At 33.2% G+C, this 22,751-nt stretch overlaps 1 protein-coding gene across 1 annotated transcript in view; it reads left to right on the forward strand.

Moving 5' to 3' along the window:
* The first annotated feature begins 6,236 nt into the window (after positions 1-6,236).
* LOC125668937 (meiosis inhibitor protein 1-like) overlaps positions 6,237-22,751 on the forward strand; it is a 26,127-nt gene continuing 9,612 nt past the window's right edge. The window contains exons 1-21 of the mRNA XM_048903373.2: positions 6,237-6,280; positions 7,122-7,195; positions 7,288-7,393; positions 11,995-12,195; positions 15,298-15,507; positions 15,699-15,744; positions 16,869-16,939; positions 17,023-17,122; positions 18,394-18,528; positions 18,907-19,107; positions 19,297-19,441; positions 19,564-19,718; positions 20,136-20,260; positions 20,352-20,454; positions 20,542-20,653; positions 21,312-21,360; positions 21,485-21,609; positions 21,772-21,900; positions 22,128-22,199; positions 22,292-22,394; positions 22,518-22,613. Coding sequence (XP_048759330.2) covers positions 6,238-6,280; positions 7,122-7,195; positions 7,288-7,393; positions 11,995-12,195; positions 15,298-15,507; positions 15,699-15,744; positions 16,869-16,939; positions 17,023-17,122; positions 18,394-18,528; positions 18,907-19,107; positions 19,297-19,441; positions 19,564-19,718; positions 20,136-20,260; positions 20,352-20,454; positions 20,542-20,653; positions 21,312-21,360; positions 21,485-21,609; positions 21,772-21,900; positions 22,128-22,199; positions 22,292-22,394; positions 22,518-22,613 — 2,401 coding nt within the window. The 5' untranslated portion in view covers position 6,237. The remainder of the gene's footprint in view (positions 6,281-7,121; positions 7,196-7,287; positions 7,394-11,994; positions 12,196-15,297; positions 15,508-15,698; positions 15,745-16,868; positions 16,940-17,022; positions 17,123-18,393; positions 18,529-18,906; positions 19,108-19,296; positions 19,442-19,563; positions 19,719-20,135; positions 20,261-20,351; positions 20,455-20,541; positions 20,654-21,311; positions 21,361-21,484; positions 21,610-21,771; positions 21,901-22,127; positions 22,200-22,291; positions 22,395-22,517; positions 22,614-22,751) is intronic.

The following is a 22,751-nucleotide window of genomic DNA, read 5'->3' on the forward strand; positions in this document are numbered from 1 at the left end:
TTTCGAATCTTATCAATTTATTCTGGCTGCCACTTTTAGAAAAGAATAAATGATTTTATGAATAAGAGGTTTTCACTCAAACACCCCAAACAAAATAAAAAAAGAAAGAAAGATTTTCAACAATTTCCCCATAAATATATTGGCCAAAATCAAACTTGCTTTTAATCGAACCAGATATTTTGAAGATAATTGAACTTGAATTCGACTTTAGTTCTACATATGGTATACATGTAATATTTTATGTAGACATCAAATCTTAAAGCGTACGAGTCCGGTGTGTATAAATGATTTGACTCATTTGGGATCAGTGTATAAAAAGTGAAAGTCCGTAAATGTACCGATATCCTGCGGATTAATGATGAACCGAAGAGATGCAGCGGGAAAAGGGGAAAATGGAAATAGAATCAATGAAAACTATTTTGAGGTGAAGATTATGACCCTAGTAAGAGGAATTAATTAACAGATTTATTTCATAACATATGAAATACCTAAAGGCTAACAGAGAATATCTGTTTGAAAGCAATTAAAAAGTCATTTCATTTTTTATATAGATAATAAGATACAAGTTAGTTTAGAAATAAACTGTCAGAAGTCCGTGTCTATTTAGGATTGGAATGCTGCGGTCTCTGTTAGTTAAAAAATGATAAATCAAATACAAGATGTTTTGCCACGAAAAGGGGGAGGGCATAAAAACCTGAGTGTTCTTTCCATTCTCTACCCATAGGTGTCGCTGCTCGCTAAAACATATATCAATATGCTGAAATTTCAAGAATTTTGTCATTATTATACAAAAGTTTAACTTAGTTTGATCAATATATGGTGCAGAATTGTTTTACCGCTTGTAAACAAATTCCTTAAAAAATTGATTTTATTCAAACTAAAGGATATTTTCCCGACCCCCCCCCCCCCCGTGTTATCTTGGCTATATTATTCATTCTAATACTTTTAAAAATTCTGTTCCGTTTTTCGTTCCGCGGTTTAGCAACACCCCACGGAGAGTGCGTTCGAGACCGCCGTGCCCTTTGTTCTCGTGTTCCGTCCTTAGAGTCGCGAATGATGAGAACATGTGCGCACGAACATGTTCTTCTTGCGCCTCGAACCCGTTCTTGTGATTCGTATCCGGCGTTTAGGATCGGCAGGAATGTGTACCGTGCGAAGAACGGCGGTTTCGAACGCACTCCTAGGTACTCTTGGTTGAATTAACTATTTCTGACGTGTATGGCACGCCATAGTAATATTTATTCCTCAATAAAGATATCTTATATAAATGAGATATCTTCTATTTTTGATAAGATATCTAATAAATTTTATAAGATATCTCATATAATTTAGTTTATAAGATATCTCATAAAATATGTAATTTATCTTATATGTTAAACAAGATATCTTACATATAGAAAATGGAAGATATCTTATAAATCTATTTTTATAAGATATCTCTTAAAACATATGTTTTATAAGATATCTCATAATTGAAATACTAGTATATAAAATATCATATATATTTCATAAGACATTTCATAAATGAATTTTTATAAGATATCTCATTTAAGGTTGATCGATCCTCATGTGATGTCATAGGTTTTTGCAAAAATCTTAATAATTCAAACTTTGCGCATGATAGAAATATATCTTTCTGAGGAATTTTATTCACTGGATATAATAAAAAAAAATCTGGTAAACTATTTAAAAAAACTGAAAAAGTTTATATTTTCTATAGATAATCAATTATTTATGATTTTAAAAATGTTATCAAGGGCAATAACTCCTATGCTGGAATTTCCTCTACTGGGTGTCTATTATACATTGGTTTCCCTAATATCCGCAATTAATCTATACATATTTATGAATTAGCAGTTTTTAAAAAACTGTTGATATTCAAATTTTGTCATTTCATCAAGTTTTTGTGTATTTTTATTATTCTGTTTAATGAAAATGTGTGATTTTCTGATGTTGATATGTATACTTCTGTTTTTGTATGTCTGACATCTTTAAAAAGGTGGCAACATATACATTTTCTTTGGTTATTAATTAAACTAAACTATATTGAGTGGAAATTAATAAAGTTTTTCCACTTTTAACCAATAATATTGATAAGTCACATGAGGATGGAGCTACCTAAAGATGTCTTATAACTTTTCTAAGCTATCGTATAACTTTTATAAGACATCATAACTTTTATAAAAGATATCTCACATATTTCATAAGATATCTCATTTAATTGACAGTTTATAAGATATCTCATAAAGTACATATACAACGTTCTATAAATCAAATAACATATATCTCATAAATATTGTAAGATATCTTGTATATTAAACAAGACGTCTCATAAAGTTTATAAACTTTTATAACCTTTATTTTCATATTTCAAGCCCTATAAAATCTGTAAAATCCAGAAGACCCCCTGCTTCATAAAGTCCCGACCCCCCCCCCCCCCCGCCCCCTTCACCACAATTCCTGGATCCACCCCTGCACCCAATGATCCCGTAATATTGTTACATACAAAATTTCTTGATGGGATTGATTACTGTTCGTTATTTTTGCCTTTTCATCAATTAGCTTCTGGACTTTTCAGTACAACTGCGCAGGATGCTACAACTAAGTATTTACTGGTTCAATATTGATCCCATTGGTGCAAACATATCACACATTTATTGCTGAACCCTATCCAGTTGAAAAAGTTTGTGTCAATTCAAATTTTGAAAGGGTTTGGCAGGGACTTTATTTTGTGGCGGAAGGATTCATTAATCAAAAAGTTCTAATTCTGCATGATATTACAGTTTCTGTTTCATCCAATGTATCGTCTATTTTTATACTCCTATACATATATTTCAGTTTTATGATTTATGATACAGGTAGTTGAGACTTGGAACTAGTTCAAATGTTGTAATTTATTAACTTGGTTGATATATTTTTCCAAACAGAACACCGATTCTTAAAAAAGTTTTAATTAATTTACTCGAAATTTTGTATAAAAATTCAGTATTTTCGCCAATAATTTAAATTTTTTTTATCTCTAACCCCCACTTTTTAAAGTTGCATTTTAAATAGTATGACCAGACCTTGAAAATTGTGTAAAATTTTAGAAATTGACATTACTCCTAATATGTTCTTTTAAGCTATCAATTTTGATATCATGAAGTTTTTCATATCTCAAGTGCAAAAAGGTCATTATTTATTTCCATTACTAGTATTAATTTTTTTTTTTTTATCTGTAGTGTTAGAAGACATGATTATGCATCTATTTTAAGTAATGATTGATTTGTGTTGCTTATGTTGTGTTGACACCGACAGAAATATCAAGTTTAATTGGAAAAAATTTAAGTGCAAAAAGGTCATGTTTAGAACACTAGAGCTCAATAACAAGCGTTGCGACCCCAATTTTTCTTTTTAATTTCCTAATTCTCCTTCAATGTAGAAATCAAAAATACACTTCCCAAAAAATTGACATTACTCCAAATGGCAGGTGCGAACCTCTTTAAATATAGAAATTAATTGAAATAAACTAGAAGAATTAAACTCAGGTTCACACCTCTTTTAATATTGAATATCATACGACCCAGGTGCCGAAACGTTCTAGTGCCGAAATGTCCAGCACCTGTGAATGCTCTTCAAATTGGGAGGTGCAAATATAAGTAATACCATTCCTTGCACTTCTGATTGAACGATGTCGATGAACCTGACAGAAAATCACAAACTCCACGGAAACACCTGGAGCTATAAAGTTCCTCATCACGAAGAACTTGTATGTTTTGCCTGCCTCACTGAAATGTTGGACGATGACGGAATTATTATGGTTAAAAAAAGACCTCCCCTTGCAGAGGCACTTCATTTAATCCATCAAGAAGATTTTGTAAATGATTTACAAAGCAATATAGAAGTAGCAATCCATTTCTCCTTTGTATTGATAGGTAATTAAAGACAATCTGTCCTAGAGAGCATTTGAAATGCCAAATATATATAATTTCATTAACTCTTTGGTGACATATTCTATGCAATGTATGTAGGCTTAGGATAGTTCAAGTTGCTTGTGTACGAATTTTCTCTCACTACCAAATTTTACGACCAAAAAAAAAAAAAAAAAAAAAAACTCCCAGAAAATCAAAATACAAACAAACCTCGCATATTTTGGCATGTGGAATTCTCTATTACTATTAAAAGAAGGAAACTACTCCAAATATTTACAGTGGAGGAAATTGTAAAGAATGTGCAGTTTTCGTATGTCAGCATCACAAACATGTCATTACGTGGTCTTCTGTTTGGGTACTACTAAACAGAGTACGCTAGAGTACTTTAAAGTATGCTGGTAAAATTTCATAATTTAATTGTTTAATTATTTGTATGTATACCACTTAAATAAACATGATTATAAAATAATATTGCAAAATTTATCAAAAGTATTTGTTTTTTAGCGATATTTTGACCAGAAAATAACATTCAATTTATTGAAGATTTATGGCATCACGATCCCGATTATTACTATTTTATTTGGAGAAAGAATTCAGCGATGTGACATATTACATCAGTAATTGATTTTACGTATGATTGATAGTTATTCGGAATTCATGATCTTTGATTTTCTTGTTCCATCCCCCCCCCCCCTTTGGTTGTTTTTTTTTTTTTTTAATGCATTTTTAAACCTCACTTTTCAATTTATCAATTTATTTTATATTTTGTTTCTTTGTCCAATTCAAATCAATTGAATAATTGCTGGCCTTTAAAAAAACCACATTCAGTGTTGATTTAAAACAACACCAACAATCATCAAAGAACTCATCTTCATAGATGTAATAATTTCATTTTTATGTTAATCTAAATACCACTGAATGATTTATTTTCATGGAATTCTCTGTTCAGTTGACTAAAAAAGACTTGATACTTTAAAAATAAGATAAAGGCATAATCTTGAAAGCGCTGGTACTTTATGTAAATATGTAGTTAAATTTAATCGGGATCAAACTGTAAACTGTAATTCAAAATAATTCCTAAAATAATGAAAACAAACACAATATATTCCAGATATATATTTATGAGGTTAAACTAAAGTAAGATCACCTACGAACAGCATTTAAATTGCATTAAATTATGAAATTTTCCAGCATACTCTAAAGTACTCTAACGTACTCTGTTAGTAGGACTGCTTCTGTTTCAATAAATGGGTCAGCAAGGCTCGGTAGATATGTCTAAGATACAGATTAACAACCTTTTGTCTTCTCTTACAATGCATAATTAACAAGACAATTGATATATAGATTAAATGATCTTGTGGATTTATTGTTGTACATATCCAATTTTAATCCGTTGGCTATAACTTATGCTATTATTTGGCTACATGATACCTCCCAGTTTAGATATTGTGTACGTTCAGAGACATATATAACAGAGATAAGCAGCTTTCCTAAGTCTTGTATTATTTTGTGGTTCCCTGTTTTATTTGGTAAAAATGCACACACTGATTTAAATTAGGTATACCATCTTAAGAATGAAGGATATCAAGTTCAAACCTTTCAAATCCTATCACTAAAACGGTAAAACCTTGAAGATACAATAATTTTGGAAGATGTTTCACTTCAAAGTAAAATGAATGTGAAGTTTCGAAAGGTGACACATGACCCCAAATCGGCGAGATGTCAGGAAATGGTTATGATTTGCCTATTTTTTTTTGATCATCAAATCATTTCAAAACTTGTTATGTTCGATTCCAATTTATGATAGGAGTGAATAAACTTAAATCAATATCAATTTATCAAACCAATAAATAGGAATTAACAATATATAGGAATTTAAGGATCGTCACATTTTAAGCAGTAAACATGCCACCGAAGGGTTGCTTATCACTTATATATATGTTTCTGGTATGTTTAGTAAAACCAATCATCTTATAGTTGTCAGTATTCAGCATGCATTCTCGTTAAAAAAATTAGGACAACTTTCAGAATTTATTCAATGTCAAATTTGCGAGTCAAACCTTTGCCGTTAAAACGGCAAGATTTGGTTGCATGCCAGACATATGCAATCTGATTTGATGTGGTATTTTCCATTACCCCATATGACAAAAGTTTTTTAATCATATGTAATGATTGATAGCAAGTTTAATTTTATATATTAGAAGGGAACAATTAGTTGGAGGACGTGCAATCAAGCATAGAAGTTATGATAAATTAATGATGCCAACAATGCATGATTGCTTGATATCAGCTAATGCTATGTAATATATATTGTATTCAAGATATAATGGAGAGTGCAGAGTCATCATTTGCATCCAGCGCTGTGGAAGGTATAGCTCTTTTTAGAACAGAAATTATTTCATAATTGTTAAATGTTTTACAGACATTTATTCTTTAAATTTGCATAATCTCAAAGATCTTGAGTCAAAATTTTGATTACTTGTACCATAAGATTTATCTTGCACAGATGTTTAGAAAACTGTTGGTTCACTAAAAAAATGAAATGCAAACATATACTGAAAATTTAATTTGATTATGAAAATTATTTCAAAAGTTAATTAGATTCGAAATTTAGACTTAAGTCTATTCTCAGTCCATGGTCTGGAGGCCCGGATTTATGCTGTTTGTTAAGGACAGAACATTATACTATGCAGGAAGGTGATGGTGAATTGAAATAATTTTTTCCCCTCATTTTTAATTGGTGATTGTACCTGATGATATAAAACAGTTACAATGAATTTTATACAAAGGGTTTACTATGATGAAAGTCGAACATTCTTGATCTAATAGCAATTGTTCATTAAATAGCAACACAGCAACTTTCATTTCACTATCTTAAAGCATAATGAAAAAAGATGTAGAAACAAACTGCGACAGACAAACAAATAGAGGAGAGACAGTCAATCTTCTGAAAATGTGTGAGCAGTGAAAATATTCCACGGATTAGATATCTCCCTGACCAGTCTTGTCTTTTTTAAAATGTTCAATTGTAATTCAAAATCTGAAACTTTGTTCATTGCATCCTTGATTTAGATTACTTGATATGTTCAACACATTAGGAGTATTTCTATTGAACACGATGGTTTAATTTCTTTCACTGTTTTCCTTGAAATGTTTGTAGTTAATCAGAATTCCACTTTGAGGTACTCTTTTTCATTGTATCTGTTCCAGTGTTTTTAAAGTTAATCAACAAAATGAATTCCAAAGATTTACTGGAGAATGTGTTGGATCGCATTAAGAAGAAGGTAACAGAGCACGTCTGTTGGTTTTATGATTTAATCATAAACACCTGACTTTCATCTCTTTCAAAGTATAGCTTTCATTTCTTACAAAACAGATGTTCCAAACAGAGAATTATAAAGAGTTACTTCCCTTGGTTGTCCTCATGGGAAGACTGGTGAAGACATTTCCCCCATTGTCAGAGATTCTTTGTCATGAATATGGTAAGCAAGTTGTGTGTATAACAACAACATGGTAACAGGATACAAGATATTGATATGATATTTTCTACAATTTATTTTTGTCTGATGTTTTAATTATCAAGGCCATGGAATTTGTGAATCTATTAGTATTATAATTCACAATTTTCCAGCCACAAGAGATTACATTGGTTACAATGAGAGGGGAGTTGGTAATGGATGTTGCTTTTAACACCTGTATTAATCAGTGGCCAATAATATATCTCCACTGTTGCCACAGCCTAACCATCTTATCAAGAGAAATATTCTGCTATAAAGTTTTTTGTATACATAATGAACCCAATTCCTGCTGTTTATATTGCTTGCCATACTTATAAAGTGAGTAATGCAAATTTCTTGCATTTAATCTCACCTGAGCTGAAGTTTTAGGTGAGTTGATGACGGTGTAAACTTTTAACATTTTTTAACTAATCCCACAAACCATTTGGCCAATTTCAGCCAAACTTGGCACGCAAACTTATAAGGAATCTTCCATTTATAATGAAGATTTCAACCTGACCCCTGAGGCCAGGATGGAAAATGGTAGCTAGGGGTTCTTACATTGAGATAATTCTGTTGCTCAAGTGAGAGATTAGGCTCATGGGACTCGTGTATGATCAAGTAATTTATTTGCTTATCTCAGTGTGAAATTATAATTTGATTTGCTTTTGAATGATATTGCAATTGATCATTTATTTGTTTTCAGAAGTTGATGTTAAAAGCTCATGCAGTTGCCTAGAAAAATTCCCTGTATTATGATTACTGTTAATATTTCTTAATTCATATTACATGTATATAGATAGTGCATGCTGTTGAAAATATTCACTCCAAAAAACAAAAAAGACTGAAATGCAAATGAAGTTGACAATGGTTTTTGAGGGGTGAATATTTTCAATGTCACTTTCAACAACATGCACTACATGGATTTGTTTTATTATACAATGTACTGAATTCATTTATTAGATATATATACATGTAACAAAGCACAAAATTCAACTGAATATCTTTTTAGTTTAAGGCTTTGTCGTGAAGAAGAAAATTTCAACATGGTGAAATTAATTCGAAATTAACAAGTTCAAATTATTACTTCCCTGCAATAGTTACATGTCGGTACCAATGCACCTGCCAAACTGCCGATTATCATTCGTTTCTTTCATTCAATCAATTTCATTCAAAATGTCTCTGTAATTCACCTGCAGACAGCGTCTACATCAAATACTCAAACAACAGTTTTATAAAATCTACAGCGATCCGTACACACACCAGTTTGTTGCGTGTGGTAATATTTTATGATATTACCCCTTTTCAAGCAATGTTTCCCTGTTGCTAGAGACCCTATCACCCTCAAGGATTACTGTTGCTTGATGCTATCGTCCTGGAGGGTGTGGCGTTTACACCCCCAGGGAAACATGTTTTTTCAACTGTTTCATGCCCAATTAGATTCATGTATATTACATGGAAGTATAATAAATGCAAATGTCACATTAGATTATTTTCATTTAATTACATTCTTACACTGTGTGCATGCCAGTATATGATGTCAAGGATATGTGTAGAATGGAAAAAGTAGTAGATATCTAATAATTCAAGACTGTCACTTCTAATACTATCAGGATGTATGCTGTTTCTGTATATTAGGTTAAATTTGCAACCTCCCCCCCACCCCACAAAGTAATATTGAATTAAGAACCCAAATGCAAATGCCATTGTTTATATCTTGCCAGAATTACAGTGTGAGCTGAAAAAGAGGGAATAGTCTACATGAAAATGCTTAAGCATATAGATGTTAGATATTAAAACATTTACACTATAACAGCCTTCTATTACTGTGGTATTATACTTTACATTATAAACCTTGAAGGGAGATATTTCAAAATCTAAATCAAGTGCTAGCAGTAATTGTTTAAGTAAATTGTAACTCTTCCACATAAAGCACCTGAGGTCTGTGAGATCCTTTCGCAAGTATTCTGTTTATATTGCATTTGATTTCGATCAAAGGTCTTTTTTGTTGATTCTGTCTGGAAAAGTAACAGAACATTAGAAATATTCTGTAGACAACATCCTCCTAAATGGCAGAGAGCTAAAATTAGCCGTGTGGTTTCTGATTATCTGAAGTGATCTTTATGATTCTGGAAATACTGTATTATCAGGTGAAATTCTCCTCATCGGCATGCCAAGAAAAAGATTATTGTAGAATAATAAATTGGTGATATCTAAGGCCATTGTTTCATGCTTGTTTGAACCCCCTTGAGAAAGTCCATATAAAATAACATAGATTGAATTATTATGATTATCTTGTTTTAAACAACTGTTTTCACAGAATCTGTTGCTTTATAATTGGAATGACCGTTTGAGTTTCACATCATTTAAGGAGGTATATCACTTTTCATCAAATATTGTAATGAGTTAAAACTATAAGATATAAGTAATAAAATATTGTGGTGTTGGAACTTAAAAACTTTAGTTTAAAATCATCAGAGGAAAAAAATAAATCTTCTGTGGGACTCACAATCTGCAGATTGTCAGATGCTTTATTTAATCCAGAGATCCAGACAGGTGAAGAATTTTAAAAGGATACAGAACACAACTCTGAGTTTATTTTTGTATCTATGGCATACTACTATTGGAAAACAAAAAATTCATAGGATGTGTTATTCATCCTTAAAGTGACTTTTCAAGTCTTTGCCCTTTTTCAGTTTCTCAAAAATGACACCTGTCAGGGGTTGTTTTATCAAATTTTACTGCAAATGAAAGTATTGCAGTTTTAATACGCCCGTCCTTAGATGGAACTTATTTGCTACAGTATTCATATGTCAGTACATCTGTCTGTCCAGTCGGGGTTTTCTGTTTCTATTTTCATTTCTCTATCACATATCACGCTGAATCTTGCTGTGTAGCTTCTTTGTGGATCATGTTGCTTTTGTTTTTTTACCCAAGCTGACCTCTCTTGCAGGAGTTTTACCCCTTTTTTAAATTTGATGTACATGGTTTGTGTATCAATTTATCAAATCCTCCCACAGTTTTCTAGTTAGGACCCTCTTATTTTACGGAGTGTTTGTATTAGTATTGATAATGTGCATGTGGCAAGGATTTTGATTTTTTGAGAAAATCATAGGTTGTTGGACTTCAGTCATTTTTATGCCCCCGAGACCGAAGGTCGGGGGGCATATTGTTTTTGTCCCTTTCTGTCATTCTGTCTGAAACTTTAACCTTGCTAATAACTTTTGAACAGTAAGTGAAAGAGCTTTGATATTTCACATGAGTATTTCTTGTGACCAGACCTTTCCGTGTGTACCAACATTGTTGACCCCTTGACCTTGGAGTTTGACCTACTTTTTGAAAACTTTAATTTAACCTTGCTAATAACTTTTGAACAATAGGTGATAGAGCTTTGATATTTCACATGAGTATTCATTGTGACCAGACCTTTCCGTGGGTACCAACATTGTTGACCCCTTGACCTTGGAGTTTGACCTATTTTTTGAAAACTTTAACCTTGCTAATAACTTTTGAACAATAAGTGATAGAGCTTTGATATTTCATATGAGTATTCCTTGTAACAAGACCTTTTCGTGGGTACCAACATTGTTGACCCTGTGACATTGACCTTGGAGTTTGACCTACTTTTGAAAACTTTAACCTTGCTAATAACTTTTGAACAGTAAGTGATAGAGCTTTGATATTTCACATGAGTATTCCTTGTTACAAGACCTTTCCATTGGTATTGAACCTTTTGATCTTGACATTTGACCTACTTTTAATTTTTTTTTTACATTGGTCATAACTTCTAAATGGTATATATTAGAGCTTTAATATTGTACATGAGCATTTCTTTTGACAAGATCTTTCTACTGGTACCAAGATATTTGCCCTTGTGACCTTGACCATCTTCAGAATTGGCCATTATCAGGGGCATTCGTGTTTCACAAACACATCTTGTTGAGGATATATTACATTTGATAGTACATGTTTTGTCCATCTAACTTCTCTCATACTTTTAAAGCTAGGCCTTCTTACTTGACCAAAGTTACGGATGGTTAATTTAAGGAGGTATGCTACACCAGAGAAATTTGGTATGGATGAAAAGTGGAGGATATGTACAACAATATTTTGAAATTGAAAACTTTCAAAATTATTGTATTCAGTCAAAAAATCCAGTTTTAGTAGAAAGGAATCTGAAAAATTTTTAAAAGCCCTACTGGACTCGAACCCATGATCAACAGTTCAGCAGTCGACATGCTAACATACTGAACTACTCAGCTAGGCAATAAATTTTTAAATGATTGGACAAATATTGTTGATATTTATATTTTCATCCATGTTTTAAAAGGAAGTCAGCCATTATGACAATGTAGAGTACCTCCTTAAATGATAATCCTTTTACTGATAAATACTGAATATATTGGACAGGCATATGTACAACATGATTGTTTTTCTTATTTTTCTGAGTTAAATGATGCCAATGACATTTGGTACTAGTATATTGTGAACAGTGCTGTGTTCTCTAAACACTCTGCTCTTACTTCATTGAAGAGAATGTTTGATTTAACATGACAAATGTTTTGATGTATAAATGTTCATTGTAGAGCCACTGTTGCACTGTTTGGTTAATGGTCTGAGCTGTGTTGATGAGGAGGTGCAGAGTAACATTGTCTTCATGTTTGTCTATGTGCTAGTGGGACCATGGGAAGCCATCATTCCTGTCAATGTTCAACATTCACTAGCACAGGAAGTGGTCTGTCTTCTACATACAGCCAAGGCTCCTTACCTTCTTAGGAACCTCATGGGTACATATTTGTAGTGTTTTCTTTCTGTAACTACTAATATCAACAAAAGAGATGCATAAATGGACAGATTGCCTATTAAAAATATCAGGCAATGGTGACATATTTTGAGGTTAGGTGTCCCTGGTGAGCATAATACATTTATATGATTATTTATAAAGTAAAATTTAGCAATGTTTGATGAATAGAGCTCGTAGTCAAGGCTACTTCTCTAGGCACATACAGCTGTAACAATCATGTGACTCATTCAGACATTAGATGTTAATTTTTTCTGATCTAATTAGCCCAAGTACTAAATAGACAAAGAAAGCTGTTTGCAGGGTAAAACTTTCAGAGTTTTCATGTAGCTCTCTCATGATATGATTTCGTTTTTAAGATTGAGAATTGATGCCAATAAATGCACTTTATGTTAGATCTGTTAATGCTGTTCTGTTGATGAATGTAGGATGAGTAGGTAACATGCATTTTAGCAGAAGATATGTTGTAAGAGCCTCACTGCACAGAAATGTTATCTGGCGTTTTTAGTCAATTTGTTAGTTACTTGATAATGTTTCCGACATGAACATTTAATTTTTTATCAGCTCACCTGAGCCAAAGGCTCAAGTGCATTTTTCTGATCATTTGTCTCTTCTGTCTGACTGCAGGCATGTTTTTAGCTCACCAGGACGACTGTTCACAGAGATTTGGTTGTGATGTCAGCGTCACCTTTAACCTGAGCTATATCTTTTGAACCAAGGGGAGAGGGTTTGATATTCCGCATGTGAAGAGACCTTTCATTTGGTACCAAGACTTTTGCCATAAATACCTTGACCTTTGGTTTGACCTACTTTTCAAAAACTTTAACCTGGACTATATCTATTGAACCAAGGGGAATAGGGTTTAGATAATTCACATTTAGATGATTCACATTTAGATGCCTCATGGAGAAACCTTTGTTTTGGTACCATGACATTTCACCATGGGCTTTGACCTATGCTCTTAACATTGATCAAAAAGCCAAAAACATGTAGTCTGTGGTGTAAATACGTTTGTAGATTTAGTGAAGTTGTAGTGCTAGCTGTATTTATATGTAGTTTTTGTTGTTTTGTTGTTATTCTCTATAAATATTGGCCACATTATGTAATTTTTTTCTCGTTTGTCCTGAGGAAGGGACAGGTCGTCCCCTTCTTTTGGTACCAAGACTTTTGACCTTGAGACCTTCAACTTGGAATTTAACCTACTTTTCAAAAACTTTGACGTGGGCTAAATCTTTGAAGCAATAGGGATAGGGCTTTGATATTTTACATATAGATGTCTCATGAAGAGACCTTTCTTTTGGTACCAAGACATTTGATCTAATGATCTTTGCCTTGAACTTTGGCCTCCTTATTAAAAATTTTAACCTTAGTTATATCTTTTGAACCAAGAGTGATAGGGCTTTGATATATCAAATATCGATGCCTCATTACGAGATATTTTTGTTGGTACTATACCTATTGACCTTGGACTTTGACCTACTTTTCAAAAACATTAACCTTGGTTAGATCTTTTGAACCAAGGGGATAGGGATTTGATATTTCATATTTAGATGCCTCATGATCAGGCCTTTGATATGGTATCAAAACCTTGGACTTTGTGACCTTGGACTTGGACTTATTTTTCAAAAACTTTAACCTTTTGAACTAAAGGGGACAAGTTAAGTAGAGTCATGCTTCCTGGCGAGCTATGTTGTCATCTGACACCTCTCGTAATAGATATATTTGATGTTCACTTTTCATATTTTTGATGTCTCCAGAAACACTAGGCCAAATTTATCACAAAGTATCTTTCAGTCCTGGGGATTCAAAATATTCATATGAAGGGTCATGTCCCATTCAGTAATAACTAAGGGATTTTTAACAAAATATTATGTAATTTAAGTATGTAATAATAGTTAATAATTTGTTGGTATAAAATGTTCATAACTTCTAGAAATTATTAAAACACCAACTCCTTGTGAAATGATAGGGTCCATACTGAAATGTTCTGGATACCAATTAACATTAATGTACACTAAAATGTAAACAAAGATCGCAGACCAGCTATCATTTGATAAGCTCTGGAAGCCAGTTTCAATATTCTATTTATTAAGCATCAATTAATTCTCATAATATTTCAACCCAGATTTACAGTTAAGGACCAGTAACTATTATTACTCACAATCTGAAACATTTCACTAGTGTTGATTGCGATTGGCTGAATGTGCATCACACATTCATATCAGTACCTGTACTGCACAATAATGCTTCAGTTCTAACTCGACAAGAAAATGTCCGGTGGGGATCCGGGTTAGAATAGGTCCTCAGTACCCCTTGCTTGTCATAAAAGGTGACTAAATGGGGCAGTCCTTTTGATAAGACTGCAAAAACCAAGGTCCCATGTCACAGCAGGTGTGGCACGATAAAGATCCCTCTCTGCTCAAAGGCCGTAAGTGCCGAGCATAGGCCTAAATTTTGCAGCCCTTCACGGGCAATGGTGATGTCTCTATATGAGTCAAATATTCTTGAGAGGGAATATGTTGAACAATATTCAATCAATCAATTGACAAGAAAATGAATAAAGTATCAACATAAAACAACAGAAATATAGTTCAGCTATATAATAAAGGAGTTAGTGAACTTATATTGATGAATATTGGCACTCGCTGGGTATGAAAATTCGTGCACAAGTTTGTAAATTTTTCAAACCCAACTCTACCAATATTTACTGGCAGGTGTGTTCATCATTACTGGTGCTATCTTTTCATGTTTGATGACATGGGGAAAAGTGATAGCATTTCAAAATGAATTTTTTTTTTTATTTCTTTATAGTATCTAATCTTTTGAACGGGAAAGTGATAGTACATTGTAAATGTATTCTGAAAACTATAGGGCGTCTCATGTTTAGCGATAGTTGTATCTGACAACAATGTAATGTATGCATGTTCAACTTTATCTGTAACTTCTTGAGTTACGTCACTTTGAAATACATTATTGTGCACTCAAAGTGGAAAAGGCCCTTAAGATAATCAATGATACTGCTAGTCGCAATCTTAGAAGAATCTGGCAAAGAGTTTGAAATAACATTAAAATCTTGAAACATTTTCAGCCTTGTTGAACAGTTTGATCAGCAGTGCAGAGGTGACTCACCTTCTGATGACCTTGGACTTCAATAACGTGACCCTTTTGACCTCTCTGAAAAAGCTAATCATCAGTAAGAATGCTGATGTTCAGAGGTCAGCACTATATGTCCTATCATGTATTTTGTCACGGGAAAATGAAGACTATTGCAGAGCAGTTCTTAACTCGGATATTATTGGTATGCAAGCTTTTTTCTTAAGTCTTTGTATTTGAAAGAGGGCTTAATTAAATGTATAATTTGTTTTAAAGTGACAACATTGGATCAGATTTTGAAGAGAGAAAAAAAAACCTGTACATGAATAGTTTAAATATAGAATCTCATATGACACAAGTCACCAGGCAGTTAATTCAGTATTTCATTGTATCCAGAGTTCATGTTTGAAGCATTGCATAGTCAAAGTACTGACCAGTTAAAGTAAGGAAAACTTGTGATAATTTTTTTTTCATTATTACTATACTTTTATGTTGTACATGATATCTTTGTATTATTGCATTATCTTTCATTTAGTTTATGCACATTCTTGTTATGTTATGTCCTAGACATTCAGATAAGTTTTGTTACATTTTTCATGATGTATAATTTTTAATTCTATTTGCAGGGAATATTCTGCTTTTAATTCCTGAGTGGGATATTTAAAACTGTGTATCTTTAAATTTACTCATTGTTCTAAAGTAGCAAAAAATGACTTTAAGCAAATTTATAATTGGACAAAATTTTTCAATGCATCTTGGCAAAACTGACATACCCAAAAATTTCAGATATTAGGATATTTCACTCTGAAAATGTTATATGTCTTTTTTATAATCTAAAAATGTAATGTCTTTCTTACAATCTGAAAATATCCGGTGGGGAACCGGGTTAGAATAGGTCCTCAGTACCCCTTGCTTGTCGTAAGAGGTGACTAAATGGGGCAGTCCTTTAGATGAGACCGCAAAAACCGAGGCCCCATGTCACAGCAGGTGTGGCACGATAAAGATCTCTCCCTGCATGCTCAAAGGCCGTAAGCGCTGAGCATAGGCCAAAATTTTGCAGCCTGACAATGGTGACATCTCCATATGCGTGAAAGATTCTTGAGAGGAACGTTAAACAATATACAATCAATCTGAAAATGTAAAGTCTTTTTTTTACTCTGGAAATGTAATGTCTTTTTTACATTCTGAATGTAATGTCTTTTACAACCTGAAAGTCTTTTTTCATTTTGAAAATGTAATGTATTTTTTTTTCACTCTGAAAATGTAATGTCTTTTTTTCAATCTGAAAATGTAATGTCTTTTGTCAGTGTAACTCTCAGAAGTACTGTAAATCCCATGTTAACGACAAGAACATTATTTAAACGGAATTTGTGAGACTAGTCATTCATACGAATCAATTATCAAATATAGAAGACTTAAGCAATAAATAATGATTCTCAGAAAGTTATGTCTAGTGAAAATAAGGTCTCATGAAATAAAAATTGTCTGCAGTACTCCACCGAGAGAGGATGAAGTATGCCTCTGTTACAACCTCCATAACATACAGTACTTTGATGATTATTCTAGATTTGTCCTGGACTGTGTGGAGCCTTTGTGTCAATCAGATTTATTCTACTCCAAGTGTCATGCAGTTTACGGTATGTCCACGTTACTTAAGAGAGAATATAAATCTTATCTTTATTTCGAACAGTTTATCTGTATGGAGATGATGTGATTGCAGGGATGGAATCGGTATTATATGCCTTGGAAAATGTGCTGGAGAGGAAGAATTTTGAGCTTTGTAGAGCTGCTTTTGATATCTTGGCAACTCTACTGACAAGGTAAATTCGACTTTGTGTAAACTGGAAAGTTATTTTGAGGGATTTCATTGCAGTATGCAGTTCTTACTGGCTGTTAAGATATCTATTTTGAGATAACATTTGACACATTATAGTGCAGTTTATATAGATGTACAAGAAAATACGTAATGCAACCATCATTTTGCGAAGCAGATCTGATTTGGACAGGCATTTAGTCTTTTACTGCATAGTTAATTGTTCTACGGTATATATGTTCATGTATTACGTAGCATTTTTTAGATATTGAATTTTGAAGACTTAAGAGTTTTCTATACAGATTTGACTTTAAACTAAATGTTAGCATAATATATCTGTATATATAGTAGACATATTATATCTGTATAATTAGTAGACATAATATATCTGTATATATAGTAGACATAATATATCTGTATATATAGTAGACATAGTATATCTGTACATATAGTAGACATAATATATCTGTATATATAGTAGACATAATATATCTGTACATATAGTAGACATAATATATCTGTACATATAGTAGACATAATATATCTGTATAATTAGTAGACATAATATATCTGTATATATAGTAGACATAATATATCTGTATAATTAGTAGACATAATATATCTGTATATATAGTAGCACCACCCAAACCAATTTGGAATCATCTAAATTTGCATGAATTGTCAAGATTTTACTGTTACATGTATTAAAGTTGGGATGCAATTTCGTGGATACAGTTTGAACTGTACATTGAAACACTATATCAATTTCGTGGATACAGTTTCTGTACATTGAAACATTATATCAATTGTGTAGGGTGATGTTTGGAATTCATGGTATAGGCTGGGGTAGCTACGAAATTCACAGAAATTGAGCCCCCGTGAAATTTAATAATTCCATGGTATGGGGTCAAGAGTTTAGTTGACATGACCACTATTTCAGTAAGGCACCTTACAAAGTAACTCATGGGTAGTTGGGGAAACCCACAAAGTATCTTACAGGTAAATGAAGAACCCCACAAAGTAATTTATAGGTTTAAAGTAAAAGTATCATAATTTCAGGTTTTTGGGGTAAAAAATACTTCATGAGAAGAAAAACATCTTAACAAAGATTATTTTCACCCTGAATTTTGTTCACACAGAGATGGTAGGTTCAGTCTCACTGTTTTGAATTGCCAAAATCTAACGAACAGGTTTACCAGAGGATTACACTCGCTTTAATACTGGTTCTATAGGTAAATGAAATAGAGACAAGGTGTATTGGACTGATTTTATTTTCAGGCAGCCCAACAACATTCCTTTATTCATCAACAACCCCACTGTGGCCTCATGTCTGCAGTTGATTGGTCAAGGAATTCAGGAGCATCACCCAGAGGTCTTCTTCAGCAGTATGCAGGCCCTGTGCGCAGTCATCAAGTCAGTCCATTAGATAATGAATATTACATTGTATGTAGTTGAAGGTCAAGGGAGATAAATCTTGTGCCAAATGTAACACATGATACAAACTTCTATTTCCAGCTGGGTGTGCATATCAGTGGCAGATCCAGGATTTCCGAAGGGGAGGGGGGGGGGGGGACACATTTGAATGTCAAGTATTAGCCAAAATACTGAGCCATTTTGGGTGCCAAATCTGGAGTTTTACTCGCATTATTTTGTAAATTTGGGGGGGGGGGGGGGGGGGCTTGAACCCTCTCTAAATCTTTCACTGCATATTCGTAACTGTTCTGTCTTTTTGTTGGGGAATGCTTTTACTTTCCAGTGCCATGTAATGTCTTTTTCTTTTAATGATCCTAGGAAATCTCATCTTCTTTTACCAATTCCATTCGAGGACTTGGAAAGAATACTCAGTGTGATGATCAACAGACTGTTAAAAACTGACATGACTCCAGGCCAAATAAGCATCAGGGACAGAAAAGCAGGATTTACTTGTTTTGCACACAGTGATCTGAAAGACCCCATAGAAGTTGTTATTCTTATCTATGTAGCATGTATCCAGTATGTATTCAATTATTGGTGCTTTTAAAGCTGTCTAAATTAGATTTTACTAAATTGCATTGATGTTAATTAACTTTTTAAGCTATCGCACACAATCTATTAACATCACATTACCCACTTTTTGCTGTTGATTCGCTCGGAACATTGTGCTGGTCGTTGTCTATGCATGTATCAACCTGTTCTGTGTAGATTGCTGGGGGAGTGCTGGGATGACCCTTTGACCTGCGCCACAAGCTATGTTTCACCAGACTCACAGCCCAAGGAAACCTCACTACAGCAGTTCAAGGAGTTCATTGTCAACTCCTGTATGGAAAATGTTATTCCGCTAGCAATGGTTAGGACTCAAGACACTTGAGAAGTCTTTGCACTTATTTAACGTATAGTTGTTGCAAAGTATATGGATACTAAAAGATATAAGATATACTTTATATTTTTTGATGAGTGTCTTTTTTTCAGGGAAATGTGAACAGGGGAGGTCACCTCGTAACGTTTCGACAGCTCCAGAGATTGTTGCTGGATTTATACAACACAGACAATGCCAGGAGTATCCAGGTCTTAGTGCAGATGACCTCAGATGGACTTCTGTCAAACATCATTAACAGGAGACAGGAGTTTGTATAGAAACTTAAGATATCCTCAGGAGTTTGTATAGAAACTTAAGATATCCTTGTTCTGAAAAGCGTCAAATTTTTGGTTCATCGTTATCACCTGAATACAGTTCTTCAAAACTACTTTTTTCTGTTGATGTCAAATAGGGGTTAATTTTTAAAGTTGAAAGAACACCTTGTTAGGATTTTGCCATGGTTAGGAGTATAATGTTTTACAAGCATGTTGTTTTCTATTTTTGAAATTATTCTTAAGAATCTCAGGAAAAGGTGTTGTAATTTAAGTGCCTGTAACTCTAGAGGTACATTTTTAAGATCAATAACTCCACAAAAAGAAAATAAAAAGACATTTTGCATGGTTTTCAATCATATAATGATTCTATTACTACAGACTTTGTAGACAGTTTTTATTGTTTTTTCCAGAGGCCATGAAATGATAGAGATAGAGAACACATTCCTATTACAACTTTGTCAAGTTCTTCATGAGGATGACGCCCCAGACCTGCCATTCCCTGATTGGATGAACAATAGCATTTTGAATATAAAATGTACATGCTTTTGGAAAATTTTTGAAAACACAGATTTTATGAGATTAGAAATTAGATTGTATTTTTGGTGAATTTTGATTTAACTCGGCAGATAACCTTGAGGAATACCAACAGATGATGACGCAACACTTGAATGAGGGAACAAGGGACCTCTACATTTTCCTTATATACCATATGTGCAGATTAGATGATATGTAAGTAATCCACTTACATGCACAAAATCTATATTTGAAAAGAATGGAAAAGTATAAGTATAAGTAATTGTTAATGTGTGTTTCCAGACCATTGAGTGGACAGGAGATCCTTGTCACCGTCAGTAGTTATGTGGAGAGTATATATGATCAGTCACAATTATCTCCCCTGACAAAGAGACACCTGGTCTTCTTGTGGGCTGTAAGTATATGGCTACCTGAAATTCAATATCAATGAATGAAGAATCTAGAACTGTCAACAAATCTCAACCTAACCTGAGTTATCCATTGTACTTGTGATTTAAATAGACAAACTTTTTAAGAACAACTGGTAGATGATGGGTTGTTGAAAGATGCATTGTATTTTGTTCTTTCACTTGTAAATATGTGCAAAGAAATTTTACAAACAAATGGCGAATTATTCATTAACAGTGTCAACTATTTCAATGCACAATAATTATAGGTTATAGACTTTGTATGGGAAAATATGACTACCGAGTTTTTTGGTGCGTAGACGGACCAAGCTTGTGAGGTCCGTCCGCGACAAAAAACGAGGTCGTCATATTTTCCCATACAAAGTCTATAACCTTTTTATTATATACTTTCAATTTCATTTAGAATCTAACAATAATTTTATTTTTAACAATTTCTTTATTGGTTTAACTGAGTACAAGATGAAAAACACGAAATTTTTTTAAATTAACGGCGTAGTAATTTACTTGTGTATTGATTGTGACGTAATGTTTGCGAGCCGGAATGTTTCCGGGCATATATCGTGTGATATATGCCCGCAAACTTTTAAAGAAAAAAGAAGAGATGAAATTGAAAGCATATAATAACATACTTTGATTTCATTGTAGTTTTCAGCTTCCCTTCTTCAAAACAACCTTGAAAAAAAGTGTGATCCAGGTATTCAATGTTTTTATTTTTTTTCTGTTTGCAAGTTTTCTTCATGCTAAATGCAAGGTATCTGAACTATTCCGTATCGTGTCAGTATGTATGTTTTGATTACTGGGCGTGTCTGTCCATTAAGCCCTGTCCCTGGTACTGAGAACGGTGACTGATGAACCCCCCGGTGTGTGGTACACTCATCACTCTGCCTTTCTTTACTGGATGTTCCTAGACTCTCAAGTCTGCAAGAAAGCTGGGCCTCAAATTGTAAGTAAACGCTTCAATTTTGAAATTTACTCGTAATAAAAGTGAACTGGACTAGGAGTTTCATTCGGGGATATATTGAAGGATTTTCAGAACTAAATCTAGATTCCTGAGACGCTGTAAACCTGCTTCCAAACTTTTAGTTCATTATATTACTCTTTGTAGATTGAGTGTTGGTTGAATAACATTGCTGTTGCTCAAGAGAAATTTTCAGATGATTTTCTGGAAAAATTGGGAGAAACCCATGATTTGTTTGAGATGTTTGCTAACGCTGAATTTACAGAAGCATTTATGGTGTGTAACCAATTTATTACAATCGGTCTCATATATTAGGAAAGAAAAAATAATCCACTTTTATTGCTGGGGAAGTAAGGGGTGAGTGGGTCTTTGCCATTTTAAAACTACTAATGTTTAGGGACAGAACATTGATGGCAGATCATTGTTACAGACCATTAAGTGGATGGCAGAGTTCTTAAGTAGTGATGTAATTTCTTTAAAACATTTTAATTTTTGGATTTCAGATGACATTACTCTCAGATTCCAAGGAAACAGCATCTTTATCTTATCTAATACTAAAGAATTTTCTTGAAAAGGTACCTTTTCATTTCACTATGGTTGAATAGATCGAAGAATTAATAAGCCAATTTTTGTGTATTTTCATCCTCATTTTTTTTTTAATATGTAGATAATTGAGTCAGAGGTATCAGAAAACTTTATAGAATGTGTGAGAGCCAAAGGGAGACAACTACTACTGGAGGAATTTCTGAGAGAGAACCCGGGTCTTCATGGTAGTTGTATTTCATTTCTTCTGCAAATCACATGGTTATCGTATTGAATGAGTTTTTGTGACCATTTCAATAAATAACAGAAATTGATTTGATTTAAAATTTGAACACCAGTAATTGTTTCAGATGACCACTTGACAAACATCATGTCTATTTTCCTGATGACCTACAATGTTTTCCCTCCAACAGTGGATGGTCAAGATATGAGGCTATTTTATCATGGTAATCTACAAAAGGAGTTATATTTGATTTTTAAAACTTAATTTTTAATCCTTCATTATCCCCTCACAATTCGTTGCAAGAGGGGATATAGTAACAGGACTATTTGTGTGTGTGAGAGTATGTGTGTGAGTGTGTATG

This window comes from Ostrea edulis, chromosome 4 (assembly GCF_947568905.1).
Source record: "Ostrea edulis chromosome 4, xbOstEdul1.1, whole genome shotgun sequence".
Classification (NCBI taxonomy): Eukaryota; Metazoa; Mollusca; class Bivalvia; order Ostreida; family Ostreidae; genus Ostrea; species Ostrea edulis.